Here is a 15,551-nt window from a genome sequence, read left to right on the forward strand (position 1 = left end):
CTTCTTCTTCCTACCTTTTAGACTCCCCAACTTGATTCTCATAGGGAAATATGATTATTGCAGAATGTTTGTAAGTTATTAAAAAGTATAAAGCAGCATAAACAAGTTGCCCATAATCCCACCACCTATAAGCAGCCTAATATTTTGACATAATCACCTTTTATTGTATTTCTCTGTATTTTTAACCTGTCTTTGTTTTTTCCACTCTATTTTCTGTCAACATCTATAGGGCAGACCCACTTGTTAACATTATGACTGTATTACATTTTAGGGCAGGAAGAGAAGTAGATCCCCCTTTTTTTTTTTTTGTTTGTAGATCCCCCTTTACCATGCTTTTCTTCCATCCCAGCAGCTGGGAACCTCCATCTTTTCATTGATGTTACTTGGTAACAGTTAGGACAGGAGTGTGAGGAGCTATCCCAGTGTTTTTTCTCCTGCAGCTCCATTCTTTTCTCTTTTTTTTGAGACAGAGTCTTGCTACATCACCCAGGCTGGAGTGCAGTGAAGCGATCTCAGCTTACTGCAACCTCCATCTCTCAGGTTCAAGCAATTCTTGTGCCTCAGCCTCCCAAGTAGCTGGTATTACAGGCATGAGCCACCATGCCTGGCTAATTTTTTTTTTTCTTTTTTTTTTTTTTTTTTTAGTAGAGAGAGAGAGTTTCATCATATTGGCCAGGCTGGTCTCGAACTCCTGACCTCAAGTGAGCCACCCACGTCGGCCTCCTAAAGTGCTGGGATTACAGGCTTGAGCCACCACACCTAGCCTCCTGCAGCCCTTTAATCTCTCTTTAATCTCTCTTCTCCTGCTTTAATGTGAAAATTATTTACCACTCTTATTTAAAAGGTTTTCTCGTTGGTTTCTTTTATGGAACCCTCCTCTGACAGTCCTCCAGCATTGCCTGTGTGAATGTACCATACTATCTGAGTGTGTTTATGTGCTTTCATTTTTCCGTACATTCTCAATAGGGTCCATGCTTTTGGATGACTTTGGACTTAGCAATTCTTCCTTGTCTTACAGCTTGGACTCATATAGTCATAAAGAAGATGCTTCAGCATTTCCAGGAAAACGAGCCTTAATTTCATTTCTTTCCTGGTTTGATTATTGTGATCAGCTCATTAAAGAAGCCCAAAAGGTTTGAAATTTGTTGCTTTTTGATGGTTTTAAGATATAAGTATCTACTAAGTGAAATTGGAATCCCTAATTTATATCCCCAAATACATTTTAATTGTCTTAGAATACTATGGTTAGTAAAATAAGTAAACAAAAAGGTGTGTATGTGTTTGTATGTGTGTATTACAGTTCTGCCCTTTTATATTTCCTTAAGTATTACGGTACAGTACTTTACAAAGTAACACTGATTTCCCTTCAGTCCTGCTCTTTGGTGAGATGTTACTACTATATGGACATTGGAATAATTTTTTGTCGTATTCCTCTTATTCTTGGAAATTTAGAAAAAAGTGTAAATGACCCAGTAGCCAACATCTAATCTAGATTTATATGCCACCAACAAGAGAGTCATTAGGCAAGTTTTGTCTTTCCACATTAATTCAGTTGGGGAGTGCAAACTGATTTATTGATGTTGCAAATTATTCTTTCTTTTATATTAAAAAAAATGATGTTCCTACTATATTCTAGACTGCTGCTGTTGCTCTTGCCAAAGCTGTTCATGAAAGATTTTTCATTGGTGTTATGGAACCTCAATTAATGCAAACGTGAGTAGCCTGTTTTCTTTTGGGGAAAAAAAAAAAAAAAAAAACCCAGCATCCCTGTGTCATGTTATTAATTTCCTGTTCGTTGTGCTCAGTTCTGAGATGGGTATTCTGACATCCACTGCTCTGCTTCATCGCATCGTTCGGCAAGTGACCTCTGATGTTTTACTTCAAGAAATGGTGTTTTTTATCCTTGGAGAACAGAGGGAACCAGAAACTGTGGCAGAAATCAGCAGACATCCATTAAGGCATAGGTTAATTGAACATTGTGATCACATATCTGATGAGGTAAGCTATGTAATGATTTAGAATTGGACTTAGATTCTTTGGAATACTGGTTTTAATGTATTATACTTGAGATATTTTCAATACAGCCTCTTTTATTGGCTTTAGAAATTGAAAGCGTGACTCACAAGATGGCAAGAAGAATAACTTATTTACAGATATTTTTCAGTTAGCTTTTATCAATTTTGGTTTCAGATAAGCATAATGACATTGCGAATGTTTGAGCATCTCTTACAAAAACCCAATGAGCACATTCTTTACAACTTGGTCTTGAGAAATCTTGAAGAAAGAAATTATACAGAATGTAAACCTTTGTGCCCAGAAGATAAAGATGTGGTAGAAAATGGACTGATAGCAGGAGCAGTGTAAGTTTCCATCCAACTCCGTGAGTTCAGCATTTCATGTAGAGATAGAACTTTCTCTCTCCTCTTATCTATCTCCCTTATCCTCAAAAGAAATACCTCTTACAGTTTTAAAGTTCTTAAAAGTAAAATTAGATGCACTGATACTACCATCCTTTTACATTATAAATAATATCGTGTATTCGTTAGATCTAATAACAAAATAGTATAGAATGTTAATTTGCCTGGAAAATATACATTATTCCTTAATCCTTTATATTAGCAAAATTATGTAACATTTTCTTAGAACATAGCAGAGAATCTTTTGGTTTAGAAAATGTCATAATAAAATAGTGTTTTTTATATGTCATTAAATTTAACTTAGAGATCTGGAAGAAGATCCATTATTTACTGACATTTCACCAGAAAACACTTTGCCAAACCAAGAGTGGCTTAGTTCTTCGCCTCCTGCTACTCCAGACCACCCCAAAAATGATGGAAAAACTGAAGTTCATAAAATTGTAAATAGGTGAGTTGCAATATAAAATTTGACTTCCATCTCTCTTGTTTTTTGTTTTTTATTGTTATTATTTTTTGAGATGGAGTCTTGCTCTGTTGTCCACGCTGGAATGTAGTAGTGCGATCTCTGCTCACTGCAACCTCCGCCTCCTGGGTTTAAGTGATTCTCCTGCCTCAGCTTCCCAAGTAGCTGAGATTACAGGCTTCCACCACGTCAGCCAGCTAATTTTTGTATTTTTAGTAGAGACGGAGTCTCACCATGTTGGTCAGGCTGGTCTCAAACTCCTGACCTCAAGTGATCTGCCTGCCTCGGCCTCCCGAACTGTATAACATGTAAGATCTCTGTTCTTAGATGGTTACAGAAATCTCTTATGAACTCTTCTTTAAAGATTATGAAAAAAAAAAAAGAAATAAAAAATAAACAAATAAATAAAGATTATGTCAGTTTTTTTGGTCTTGCTTATGCCAGCCTGCGGGCAACGCTTGATACTAAGAGAAAAGGTTAACCGTGGTTAAATGAACCTTCAAAGTACCCTCCCCCACCTTTTTTTTTTTTTTTTTTTTTGAGACAGAGTCTCACTATGTCGCCCAGGCTGGAGTGCAGTGGCATGATCCCTGCTCACTGCAACCTCTGCCTCCCAGGTTCAAGTGATTCTCCTGCCTCAGGCTCCTGAGTAGCTGGGATTACAGTCGCATGCCACCACACCTGGCTAATTTTCCTATTTTTTGTAGAGACAGGGTTTCACCATGTTGGCCAGGCTGGTCTCGAACTCCTGACCTCAAGTGATCCACCCGCCTTGACCTCCCAAAGTGCTGGGATTACAGGTGTGAACCACCATGCTGGGCCATCCCATTTTTAAAAAATATAAATGGTTTAATTTTAAGTAATTCCCAATTGTAACAACATTGAGAATTGCTGGTTTGATAAGATGTACTTATTAACCATGTGTGCTAAGTGTTGGGCTATTCCTTTTTGTTAGTTCGTGGTTTTGTGTTTTTTTTAGAGTGCCCTTTTCTGTGGCAGTTTTTTTTCTCTCTTTTGCTTCCCTTGGAATGTTGTCACTGATATACCTGGTTCTGGCAGGTGATTTTAGAGAAAAACTGCATGTGACTCAAGTTGCAAAATTAGGGTACCTAAAAATCTCAAGTTCAGTTACTTTAAACCAGTTTCCTGAGATTAACAAATATTATGGCAATCTGTCGTTATACAGCAATCTGAAGAGGAAAAAAAATGTCTTTCTTAGGCTTGCTTCTATTTTAAGTGGAATTAGTAATTTTTAAAACCTTTAAAATAATGAGAATATTTAATCAATGAATTGTAAAAGTCATTCAACACAAGGAATTAACAACATATAATTTCATTTTTCAGGTTTCTATTTGAATTAATACTTAACTGAACTTACTATATCACTAGATACTTTAGTACTTATAGTTATTATTGAATTGTGAGAGTATTTGTTATTGAGTATGGCCTTTCTCACTTTTACTTTTTTCCCCTTTTTTTTTCATGCAATTGGGCATCTTGCATAATTGTGGCCTTTTTCATTTAAGTTTTCTCTGTCTGGTACCGGATGACGCAAAATCCTCCTACCATGTCGAGGGCACAGGATATGACACCTACCTCCGAGACGCTCATAGGCAGGTAGGTGAAGTCACTAAATGTTGGAAATGAAATCTAAGAATAGACACGCACACACACACACACACCACTTGTCACACTGCCCACCACCACTGCTCCAAGGAAATGACTTCATTATTATTCAAAATGAGACCTGGCATCTGGCTTGTCCTAGATGGTGATCAGTGAATTATTTTCGTGCTTCCTCTTCACTCTCGAAAGTGTCTCTGGGACAGCCACGGTGGCTTACGCCTGTGATCCCAGCACTTTAGGAGGTCGAGGTGGGTGGATCACCTGAGGTCAGGAGTTCGAGACCAGACTGGCCAGCATAGTGAAACCCCATCTCTACTAAAATACAAAAATTAGCCGGGCGTGGTGGCAGGTGCCTGTACTCCCAGCTACTCAGGAGGCTAAGGCAGGAGAATAACCTGAACCCCGCAGGTGGAGGTTGCAATGAGCCGAGATCATGCCTGGGCAACAGAGCAAGACTCCATCTCAAAAAAAAAAAAAAAATGAGACCTGGTCTCTGCTGTCACTATTTTTGCTTTGTGCAGGTGACCTTAGTTTACACTTCACCGATTGTATGTCTCCTTCTCAAGATTTCTTTATGCTCTTTAATTTTTTCCCACTTTAAATTATATCTCACCTGGATCCATTTCTCCTGCTGATCCAAAACATGGTATCTTAGTAATTCTACCCAGCACTCACCCTTGATCCTCATCCACAAGACATGATCCTTTTCTCCTTCATTCTGATGCAGACAGTGATTCACAAGTATAGTCCCTCTGCTGCCCAGCTCTGACTCCTTCAGCCCTTGCGTTTCACCGTTTTACCTCACTCAGAACGACTTGCTTGAAGGTTTGCGCTTAGGTGCTAAATTAAGGAGCCTTTTCTCATTCTTTCCTCTTTATAGCATTTTACATTGTAAGATTTTAAAAATTGTATTAAAAAATTCCTCCTGGAAAGAAAACTTGTATTGAGATAAAATTCAACATTTTAACTATTTTAAAGTGTACAATTTAATGTTTTTTAGTATATTCACAATGTTATGCAACCATCATCACTAATGCCAGAAGATTTCTATCACCCCAGAAAGAAACCCTGTACAAATAAAGCAGTCACTTCTTACCGACCCCTCCTCCCCGCCAACCCCCAGCCCTGGCAATCACTCATTTGCTTTCTGTTTCTATGGCTTTGCCTATTCTGGACATTTCACAAAAATGGAATCATACTATAGTGGCCTTTTGCGTCTTGCATTTTTTACTCAGCATAATGTAATGTTTTCAAGTTTCATTCAAATTGAAGCATGCATCAGTACTTCCTTTCTTTTTATGGCTGAATAATATTTTATTGTATGGATATTTTGTTTATCTGTCAGTTAATGGACATTTGGGTTGTTTCTAATTGTTGATTATTATGAATACTAATGCTGTGAATATTCCTTTTTTGTTGAATACAGGTTTTCCACTTTATTGGGTATATGCTTAGTAGTAAAATTGATAGGTCACATGGTAATTCTATATTTAACTTTTTTGAAGAACTGCCAAACTGTTTTCCACAGTGGTGGCACCATTTTACATCACGCCAACAGTGCATGAGGGTTCCAGTTTCATCATTTCCTCGCCAATACTTTTTCTTTTTAAATTATAGCTACCCTAGGAGGTGTGAAGTGGTGTGTCCTTGTGGTTTTGATTTACATTGCCTTATGACTAATGAAGTTGAGTAACTTTTCATGTGCTTAGCAGACACTTGTACTCTTCTTTGAAGAATATTTAAATCCTGGCCAAGTGTAGCGACTTACACCTGTAATCCCAGCACTTTGAGAGGCCAAGGTGGAAGGATCACGTGAAGCCAGAAATTTGAGACCAGCCTGGATAATCCCATTTTTACAAAAATTTTTTTAAAAAATTATCCATGTGTGGTGGCATGCACCTGTAGTCCCAGCTACTTGGGAAGCCAAGGCAGGAGGACAGCTTGAGCTCAGGAATTTAAGGCTACAGTAAGCTATGATGGTACCACTGCACTCCAGCCTGGGCAACAGAGCAAGACCCTGTCCCCAAAAAATAAAAAATAAAAAAATCCTTTGCCTGTATTTTAATTGGGCTATTTGTCTTTTTATTGTTGAGTTGTAAGAGTCCCTTACATATTCTGCATAGTAGATCCTTATCAGATATATTATTTACAAATATTTTCTCCCATCTGGGAGTTGCCTTTTCACTTTTTTGATAGTGTCCTGTCGTTCGACACATAATTTTGTTTTTTGTTTGTTTGTTGTTGTTGTTGTTTTGAGACAGAGTCTCACTCTGTCATCCAGGCGGGAATGCAGTGGCACGATCTCAGCTCACTGCAACCTCCACCTCCTGGGTTCAAGCGATCCTTCTGCCCCAGCCTCCTGAGTAGCTGGGATTACAGGCATGCACCACCACGTCCAGCTATTTTTTGTATTTTTAGTAGAGATGGAGTGTCACCCTGTTGTCTAGGCCGGTCTCGAACTCCTGGCCTCAAGTGATCTGCCCACCTTGGCCTCTCAAAGTGCTGGGATTACAGGTGTGAGCCACTGCACCTGGCCAAAAGTTTTTAATTTTGATGCAGTGCAACTTAACTATTTTTTCTTTGTGCTTTTTGTGCCATACCTAAGAAATCATTGCCTAACCAAGATTACATAGATTTTCACCTAAATCTTTTTCTAAGGGTTTCATGGTTTTAGTTTATCCATTTAAGTCTTTATTCTATTTTGAGTTAATTATTGTATATAGTGTGAAGTGGGATTCAGATTCATTTTTTTTGCATGTAGACATCCAGTTGTCTCTGCAGCACTAGGTGAAAGGCTATTTTCCATTTATTGACTCTAAGTGTAAAGTTTATTTGAAGACTCAATTCTATTCCACTGACCTATGTACCTGTCCTTATCCCAGCACCACCCTGTCTTGATTACTGCAGCTTTGTAGTAAGTTTTGAAATTGAGAAGTATGAATCCTTTAACTTACTTCTTTCTCAAAATTATTTTGGCTATTTGGAGTCCCTTGTAATTCCATATTAATTTTAGGATTACTTTGTCCATTTCTGCAAAAAAAAAAAAAAAAAAGCAGTTTTCAGTGTACAGTCTTACACTTCCTTCATTAAATCTATTCCTAAGTATTTCTTTATTGTAAGTGAAATTATTCTGTGAACTTCATTTTCTGATCTTTCCTAACGTAGAAATACTGCTGGTTTTCGTGTATTGAGCGTCTATCCTGTAACTTCGCTGAAGTTGTTTAAACCACCTCCCACCCCCCACCCCAGCCCCCACCATTTCAAACTTTCTCCTTTTTTAAGGCTTCCGCAGCCTCATTCTTTGCTGCTGCTGCTTTTAGGTCTCAGGTGTCATTTTTACTCTGTCCCCCATATTATGATGTGGCCAAAAAAACAAAACTATCTCTCAGTGGCCCTGTTTTCTATCTTCATTCCTTTGATATTCTTTTGGTTTAGCATTCATCCTGTCTTGAATTCTCTATCTGAGGTGTCCCCAAAGCTCTAACCTCAGCCACTCAGATGTTCTTCTAAGACCTCAGACTTTATCTTTCCAAAGTAGAACTTACAATTGATTCCTCTAAAACTGCATCTGCTCCTTTGTTTCCTGCTCTGGTCAGTGGCACATCTATCCTCCTGGTCATCCAAGGTTTTATTTCAGAGTTGCCTGGGTGGGATTCATTGGTCTTCTATTCTCTTTAGCCTCTAGTCTATTGCCAAGTTATACCCGTTTTGCCCCTACTATATCTCTCCTGTCTGCCCCCTTCTCCATTTTTGCTTTTTGCTTTCAGAATCCTAGTTTACGTCTTTACTACCTCTGCCAGGATTACAGTAGCCTCATCACTTGTTTCCCCAGCTTGTTCCTTCTGCTTAGAAGCCATTAACAGATTAATCTCATTCAAGTGTGCATCTGAGAACCCCTTCTTCTTTATTAACTCATAAAGTATAAATACTTAGACATCAAATCTTACAATTCAGGATCCTTTTGGATCATTTTCCAGCCTGCTTTTCTGTATTTCTTACTATGACTTTCACTCGCTATCCAAATATAACATTTACGTGCATTAATTGATGCTATTCTGTTTGTCTGCAAGGTTCTCCTCTTATTTCTCACCCACCATCTGATATCTATATTTCTCCACTGTCTTCAACATCCAGATTAAATGCCAGCTCGTGATTTATTCTTTTTACCCTCTTTCTCCTCTCCCTTCCCAACAGTAAAGGTAACTACTCATCTTCATGCTCATGGCATTATCTCTCATCTTGTGTGGTCCTTTGTGTTTTCTTTCTTGTCTTGGGGTTGTAATAATCAGTCTCTTGAGGGTAGGATTCATGCCTGATTTACCATTAAATCCCACAAAATATGTACCTTAGAACTTTATACATTTTACAATATCAGTAACTATTTAGTATTTGCTGAATAAATAACCAGAATAAAATATTTCAAAATTTGAAAAAGAATTTTAAAATTTACAGTCTAAAATTTGAAATTTCTCAAATCTGAAAAATATACATTTAATTTTCATTTAAATTATTTGGATTGAAGTATGCTATTATATATAACTAATCTGCATATGCACATAGTTAATTCATAATACTTTAAAGTCCACATAAATACATGAATTTGTCTGCATGATGAATAAATTAATGGAGTAGCAAGTAACATTCAAATAACAATCAAAGACAATAAAAGTAAAACATATCTTTTCGGCACTACCGATTAGATTTTTAAACTGCTTTTATTCTTTCTGTAAAGTTTCTCTCATTTTCCATTTTGTGATTAAAATGCAGTTATGATTGTTTCAGAAATATTAGAAAAACAAAAAGGATAGAAGAAATTAAAATATTACTTTCCAAGTCAGAATATAAGAAGTATTAATGTAAAAATTATTTCTTAAAAATTGAGATTTGGGTCGGGCGCAGTGGCTAACGCCTGTAATCCCAGCACTTTGGGAAGCCGAGGTGGGCAGATCACTTGAGGTCAGGAGTTCGAGACCAGCCTGGCCAACATGGTGAAACCCCGTCTCTACTAAAAATACAAAAAATAGCTGGACGTGGTGGTGCATGCCACTGCGCCTGGCCATGTTCCGTTGTTGTTGTTGTTGTTGTTGTTGTTTTTGTTGTTGTTTTGAGACGTAGTTTCGCTCTCTCTCCCAGTCTGGAGTGCAGTGGCGCGATCTCGGTTCACTGCAAGCTCTACCTCCCAGGTTCTCGCCATTCTGCTGCCTCAGCCTCCCGAGTAGCTGGGACTACAGGCACTTGCCACCACGCCTGGTTAATTTTGTAATTTGTAGTAGAGAGGGGGTTTCACCGTGTTAGCCAGGATGGTCTCGATCTCCTGACCTCATGATCCACCCACCTCAGCCTCCCAAAGTGCTGGGATTACAGGCGTGAGCCACCGCACCCGGCTGCCATGTTCTGTTTTAATTTCAGGTAATTTCTAAACTAGAGAGGTCAAAGTAATTTTGCTTTATTAAATAAGGAGAATCTGAAGAGGGAAGGCATATGGAAGAAAACAGTGCTTTAAATTTCTTTTGTTTCAATTCAAGTAAATTACATATTGGGGAGACTTTTAAAATTCGTTTTTATTATATGAAATATTCTTGTGTTTATAAATATTCACACTGCTTCACTGATAACTATCTGTAGTGAAAGACCGGGTTTTGGTTTTTGTGGTTTTTTTTTTTTTTTATTTCTAATCTGTCACAGACCAACACTTTTGTAAAATACAATAAAAATGAATTCCTGGCCAGGCACATGGCTCATGCCTATAATCCCAGCACTTTGCCTATAATCCCAACTACTCGGGAGGCTGAGGTAGGAGAATCTCTTGAATCTAGGAGGCGGAGGTTGCGGCGAGCCAAGTTAGTGACATTGCACTCCAGCCTGGGCAACAAGAGCGAAACTGTATCAAAAAAAAAAAATTAATTCCTATTATAGAAAATGAAAAGAAAAAAAGACCTGAAATACAAACCCTGATTATTTCATAGTTAGATTCAACAGACATAAAACTCTTCATAGTCAAATTGTTAGGAATGCTTTTAAGTGCTTGCTCTTGCTTTTTGTCCTCATCTCGTTGTGGACGGTAATGAACACTTTGGGGACCAGCACTGGTCCATGGACCATTTCTGAGTAGCGCTGTTTGATCCTATCATAACATCATGCCTAGTGTGCGTCCATTCTAGGAACGGCAGGCTTGTCTTCTCAGATAATGTGCATCAGTTCATCTGTGGTATATACCATTTTAGAATACATTTGAAAACTTGGCTAGGTCTGACTTTTCTTTTTAAATGTCCTCTAAATCGGTGATGAAAGTAACTAAAGCGTTAACTTCCTTTAAAGGAAAGAGCTGTTAGGGTATTTTAGTAAAGTTAAAATATGTCTCTTTTTCATCAACTTATATTGGTACCAGCAGTTAATATAATCTTACCTGTGCCCCTAGTCACAGAAAGATCTGTGTCATCTCTTCCCCCTCTCCCTTGGTACCTCAAGCAAAGCAGACATTCTGCATTCAAATGGTTTTTTTATATGCCTATTTGAGGAAATCATTTCTATTTCATCTTAATTTGTTTTTGTTCTTTAATGATTCACATGCTTTTTTCCCCGATGCTTTTTTCCCCGTAGTTCCGGGACTACTGTGCTATCTGCTTAAGATGGGAGTGGCCTGGGTCTCCAAAAGCATTGGAAAAGTGCAATTTAGAAGCAGCTTTCTTTGAAGGTCATTTTTTGAAAGTGCTGTTTGACAGAATGGGAAGAATTCTTGATCAGGTAATACATTTTAAATTACTAATTTTCATATTATTTTGTTGCCATTCACCACAAAATCATCTCAAGTCTTGGTAGATCTTCAGTAAAGTACTTTTATTATTTTCTTACTTTTTCCACTGGGTGACTTTTTCATGAAGCTTGATTGCCAACAACTGGCAGATTTCTGATGCATTCTGTATGTTAAAAACATTTCTTTGGCCTGACAGCTGCTACAGCATTGTTTATCTCATGATAGGCCGTTGTCTTAATATCCTTAACACATTTTGGAGATGATTAGAAGTGCTTTCCTTTTATGACTTGCTTAGCCTTTTAGTTAGTACATTTAGCACAAATACAGATTCTCAATTTAGAAGACCCTAAATGTCAGTTCAGATTGAATCTTGAACACTCTGGTCTCAATAAAATTACAGAACAGTGTTAGATGAACCTGATTATTTGACAAAGCTTATAAACGATACTCATTTTCATAACGGAGAGGTGAAATAATAAAGGTTAATGTACTCCTTTAAAGGTGGATAAAAATCACCATCAGCCGATAGGTTGCTATGTACATCTCATCTGTTAAGAGAAATAAATTTGGGATTATGGAATCCTTCCTTCCATCTCATTGGCTTATAAGCATAGTGATGAGAGAGCTTTGAAATACTTGACACATTAGAATATAAACCTGAAAGAACACAACTAGCATAGTACTTTCCTCAATGTAGAAACTGAGTGGACCAATCTGGAATTAATTTTCAATTGTATATTAAAGTACTTGTTCTTTTTTAGCATTTTAGTTAAATGTTTATGTGAGCATAGGGACTTATAAAAGAAATTTACTAAGTAGGCTGTCTTCAACAACCAGAAAGTCAAATAAAGAAATTGTAATCTATGAAATATTTCACGGCCGGGCGCGGTGGCTCAAGCCTGTAATCCCAGCACTTTGGGAGGCCGAGACGGGCGAATCACGAGTTCAGGTGATCGAGACCATCTTGGCTAACACGGTGAAACCCCGTCTCTACCAAAAAATACAAAAAAACTAGCCAGGCGAGGTGACGAGCGCCTGTAGTCCCAGCTACACAGGAGGCTGAGGCAGGAGAATGGCATAAACCCGGTAGGCGGAGCTTGCAGTGAGCTGAGATCCAGCCACTGCACTCCAGCCCAGGCGACAGAGCGAGACTCCGTCTCAAAAAAAAAAAAAAGAAATATTTCACTATGTTAGAGTTTAGTCAGCATTGTTTCTGACAGTAATCTCTATAAAAGACCAGGTCCTTTTTTTTTTTAACCTCTTAATAGCATGTGCTGTATTTCTAGTGTTGCTTTGGTTGGTTGTTTTAAACCTGACAACCAATACAAATCTGGCTATTAATAGGTATTATGGCCTCACATCATGGCTGTGTAAACCTCCTGGGTAGCCAGGATTCATCAGTTTATTGTTTTCTTTTTTTGTTTTTTGTTTTTGTTTTTCAGCCAGTTTGCTAGGTGTAGTTTAAATTTGATTAAGCTAACAAGCAAGAGTTAATGAGTATCAAGACAGTAATGTTTAGAAATTTTGACCGAAAGTATTAAAAAAGAATCTAAATTTTAAAAAGTAGTTTCTGAATTGGAAGATCCACCCTGAATCTTCAAACTTGAGCACTTTTTCTCTAGTTTGTAGAGTGCTGACACAAAAGGATACATTGAAAGCAGAATATCTGAAATGCTTAAAATACTTTTCAATTTCACCAGATAGCACTTCATAGCACAGAGCTGGTTCATAGACTGTTTCAATCATTCTTCCTGTAACCCTGTATCATAGGCAAGACAGATTTCTAGTATTATTCCTCATCTATACTAGCCGTGGTTTCAGCTATGTGACTTACAGCTAGTAAGCTATGGAGCCCTGCCTGAAACCTTTTATCTTTAAAACTCTTGAGGCCGGTGCACCTTAGTCCCAGCTGCTCAGGAGCCTGAGGCAGGAGGATTGCTTGACCCCAGGAGTTCAAGGCTATAGGGCGCTATGATTGTGCCTAAGGATAGCCACTGCACACTAGGCTAGGCAACATAGTGAGACCCCGTCTCTAAAACGAAATAAAAAACGAAAAAACCCTTGATTTTTCAAAGCCTTTTTGGTAAGAACATGGTATAGTCTGATCTCAGAGACGAAACACGAGTCCTAGGAAGAGGAAGTTAAGCATTTTTGGCCTAGTTTCATTTTCTTTCTTTCCTAAACATTTTTGCTGAGAGTGATGCTTGCTTGTAGTTTCTTTTTTTTCTTTCTCTATTTCTTCTTTTTTTTTTTTTTTTTTTTTTTTTTTGTGACCGAGTCTCGCTCTGTCACCCAGGCTGGAGTGCAGTGGTGTGATCTTGGCTCATTGCCACCTCTTCCTCCCGGGCTCAAGCGATTCTCCTGTCTCAGCTCCCAAGTAGCGGGGATCACAGGCGCACGCCACCATGCCTGGCTAATTTTTGTATTTTTAATAGAGACGCGGTTTCACCATATTGGTCAGGCTGGTCTCAAACTCCTGAGCTCAGGTGATCCACCCGCCTCGGCCTCCCAAAGTCCTGGGATTACAGGCGTGAACCACCACGCCTGGCCGCCTTCTTTCTTCTTTTTTCTTTTTCTTTTGTTTTCCTCTTCGCAGGGCATTTTCTTAGTATATATTCCTAATAGGGTCTAAGTAACCTGACTGAGATTAAAAATTTAATGAATAATTTGGAAAGTGGCTAAAGTCTTCATGCATAATTGAGAAGTTACGGTATCAAGTATTCATAACACTATTGTGTTAACACAATGCTAATTTTAAAAAAATCATAATACAAACATTTACTATTGGTTGTAATGGTTGTGATTTTAAAAAGATATTAAAATACTAAAGTCCATAGCAGAATGTAAAGAACACTGGGAACATTGTAAGGAGGCCAGATCTTGTCCCTGCCCTGAGCGTGATGAGTTTGAATTTGATCAAGTAACTTAGCTACTTGTCACATTTTCTGATTGTTAAAGTGAAGTTGATATTACTTTTTTAACTCACAGTTTATTATCTCAGAATTTGAGTTCAGTCCAAACACATGGGACGAGTCTATTTGGCATGTCAGAGAAATCTGGCTTGCTTTCCTTTCAGGTAAATGCTGTATAAAGTATAAAATAAAGGGCCCTCAAATAATAGATATAAACACTTAACTACCAACAACCTCCAAAAAGGCCAGCTTGTTTTAAAGTTATTACCAATAGGAAGTAGAGACCATTTCAGAGTACAGTGAAACAAATTTATCTTGTTGAAATTTATTTTCATTTTTACTACATTAAGAAGTCTGTGTCAGCCTTACATTTCTTAAGCAACTTATGACCTAGATTTATGTTAAAATAAACTACAAACCAAAGTAACACCACACAGAAAAAATATAAAGTCTAAATAGTAATATATTTGTTTAAAGCCAAATTGTATTGATTTATTTATTTAAGCAACTGCAGATGGCAAAATTTAGTGACCTAAAAATCTTAGCTACCTGCAGTGAAGAGTCATGTACAATTCTGGACTTAAGTCATATTTTAAATTTTTTCTACTAAATGCATTATTTTAAATTATTTTTTGTAAATGATTCCTTCATACCTAAAATACAATTTAATGTGAATTCATTGTTTATTATGAGTTGAGTCTCAGAGAAGGCTATTCTGTTGCAAATATTATCAAGGGAGGAGGAATGGAGAGAAGTTGGTTAATGAGTACAAAAATACAGTTAGAAAGAATAAGTTCTAGGAAATTAGTTAACAAAAACTTATTGTATATTTCAAAGGAGCTAGAAGAGAACTATGGTGTTCCCAACACAAAGAAAAGATAAATGCTGGAGGTGATGGATGTCCCCGTTACCCTAATTTGGTCATTACATATCACACATTGTGAAATGTATCAAAATATCACATGGACCCCCAAAATAGGTACAATTATGGTACATTAATAAAAAATACCCAAAAGCCCCCAAGTATTACCAAGTAGGAGAATTTGCTCTTAAACTATCCTGTACTGGGAATACATATTTCCTTTCAATTACCTTGCTTATCACTAGGTTTTGGAAAAAAAAAAAAATGACTTGGAGCAGTTTTTGTTCTTTAAAAAAATCCACGTTCATGAATCTAGTAGTAAGTTAGAAAGACTAAAATGGGCCTTACCGCATAGGACTTGAGCGTGTTTGTTTATGTGACAAAACATGTACATCGTAGCGTCTGTAGCTGTGGTGATTTTCAAAAGATAGTAAAATGCCGAAGTCTGTAGTGGAACAGGCACGCGCGCGAGCATTCTCCACTGAATGCCAGAGATTGACTTCGTCATTGCTATTCA

At 37.6% G+C, this 15,551-nt stretch overlaps 1 protein-coding gene across 1 annotated transcript in view; it reads left to right on the forward strand.

The window, feature by feature from the left end:
* The window catches only part of FHIP2A (FHF complex subunit HOOK interacting protein 2A), a 45,160-nt gene that overhangs the window by 24,260 nt on the left and 5,349 nt on the right, over positions 1-15,551 (forward strand). Inside the window, exons 8-14 of the mRNA XM_007964169.3 lie at positions 1,019-1,133; positions 1,637-1,713; positions 1,806-1,998; positions 2,191-2,360; positions 2,722-2,865; positions 4,407-4,497; positions 11,107-11,250. Of these exons, the coding sequence (XP_007962360.1) occupies positions 1,019-1,133; positions 1,637-1,713; positions 1,806-1,998; positions 2,191-2,360; positions 2,722-2,865; positions 4,407-4,497; positions 11,107-11,250 (934 nt within the window). The remainder of the gene's footprint in view (positions 1-1,018; positions 1,134-1,636; positions 1,714-1,805; positions 1,999-2,190; positions 2,361-2,721; positions 2,866-4,406; positions 4,498-11,106; positions 11,251-15,551) is intronic.

Source organism: Chlorocebus sabaeus, chromosome 9 (assembly GCF_047675955.1).
Source record: "Chlorocebus sabaeus isolate Y175 chromosome 9, mChlSab1.0.hap1, whole genome shotgun sequence".
NCBI lineage: Eukaryota > Metazoa > Chordata > Mammalia > Primates > Cercopithecidae > Chlorocebus > Chlorocebus sabaeus.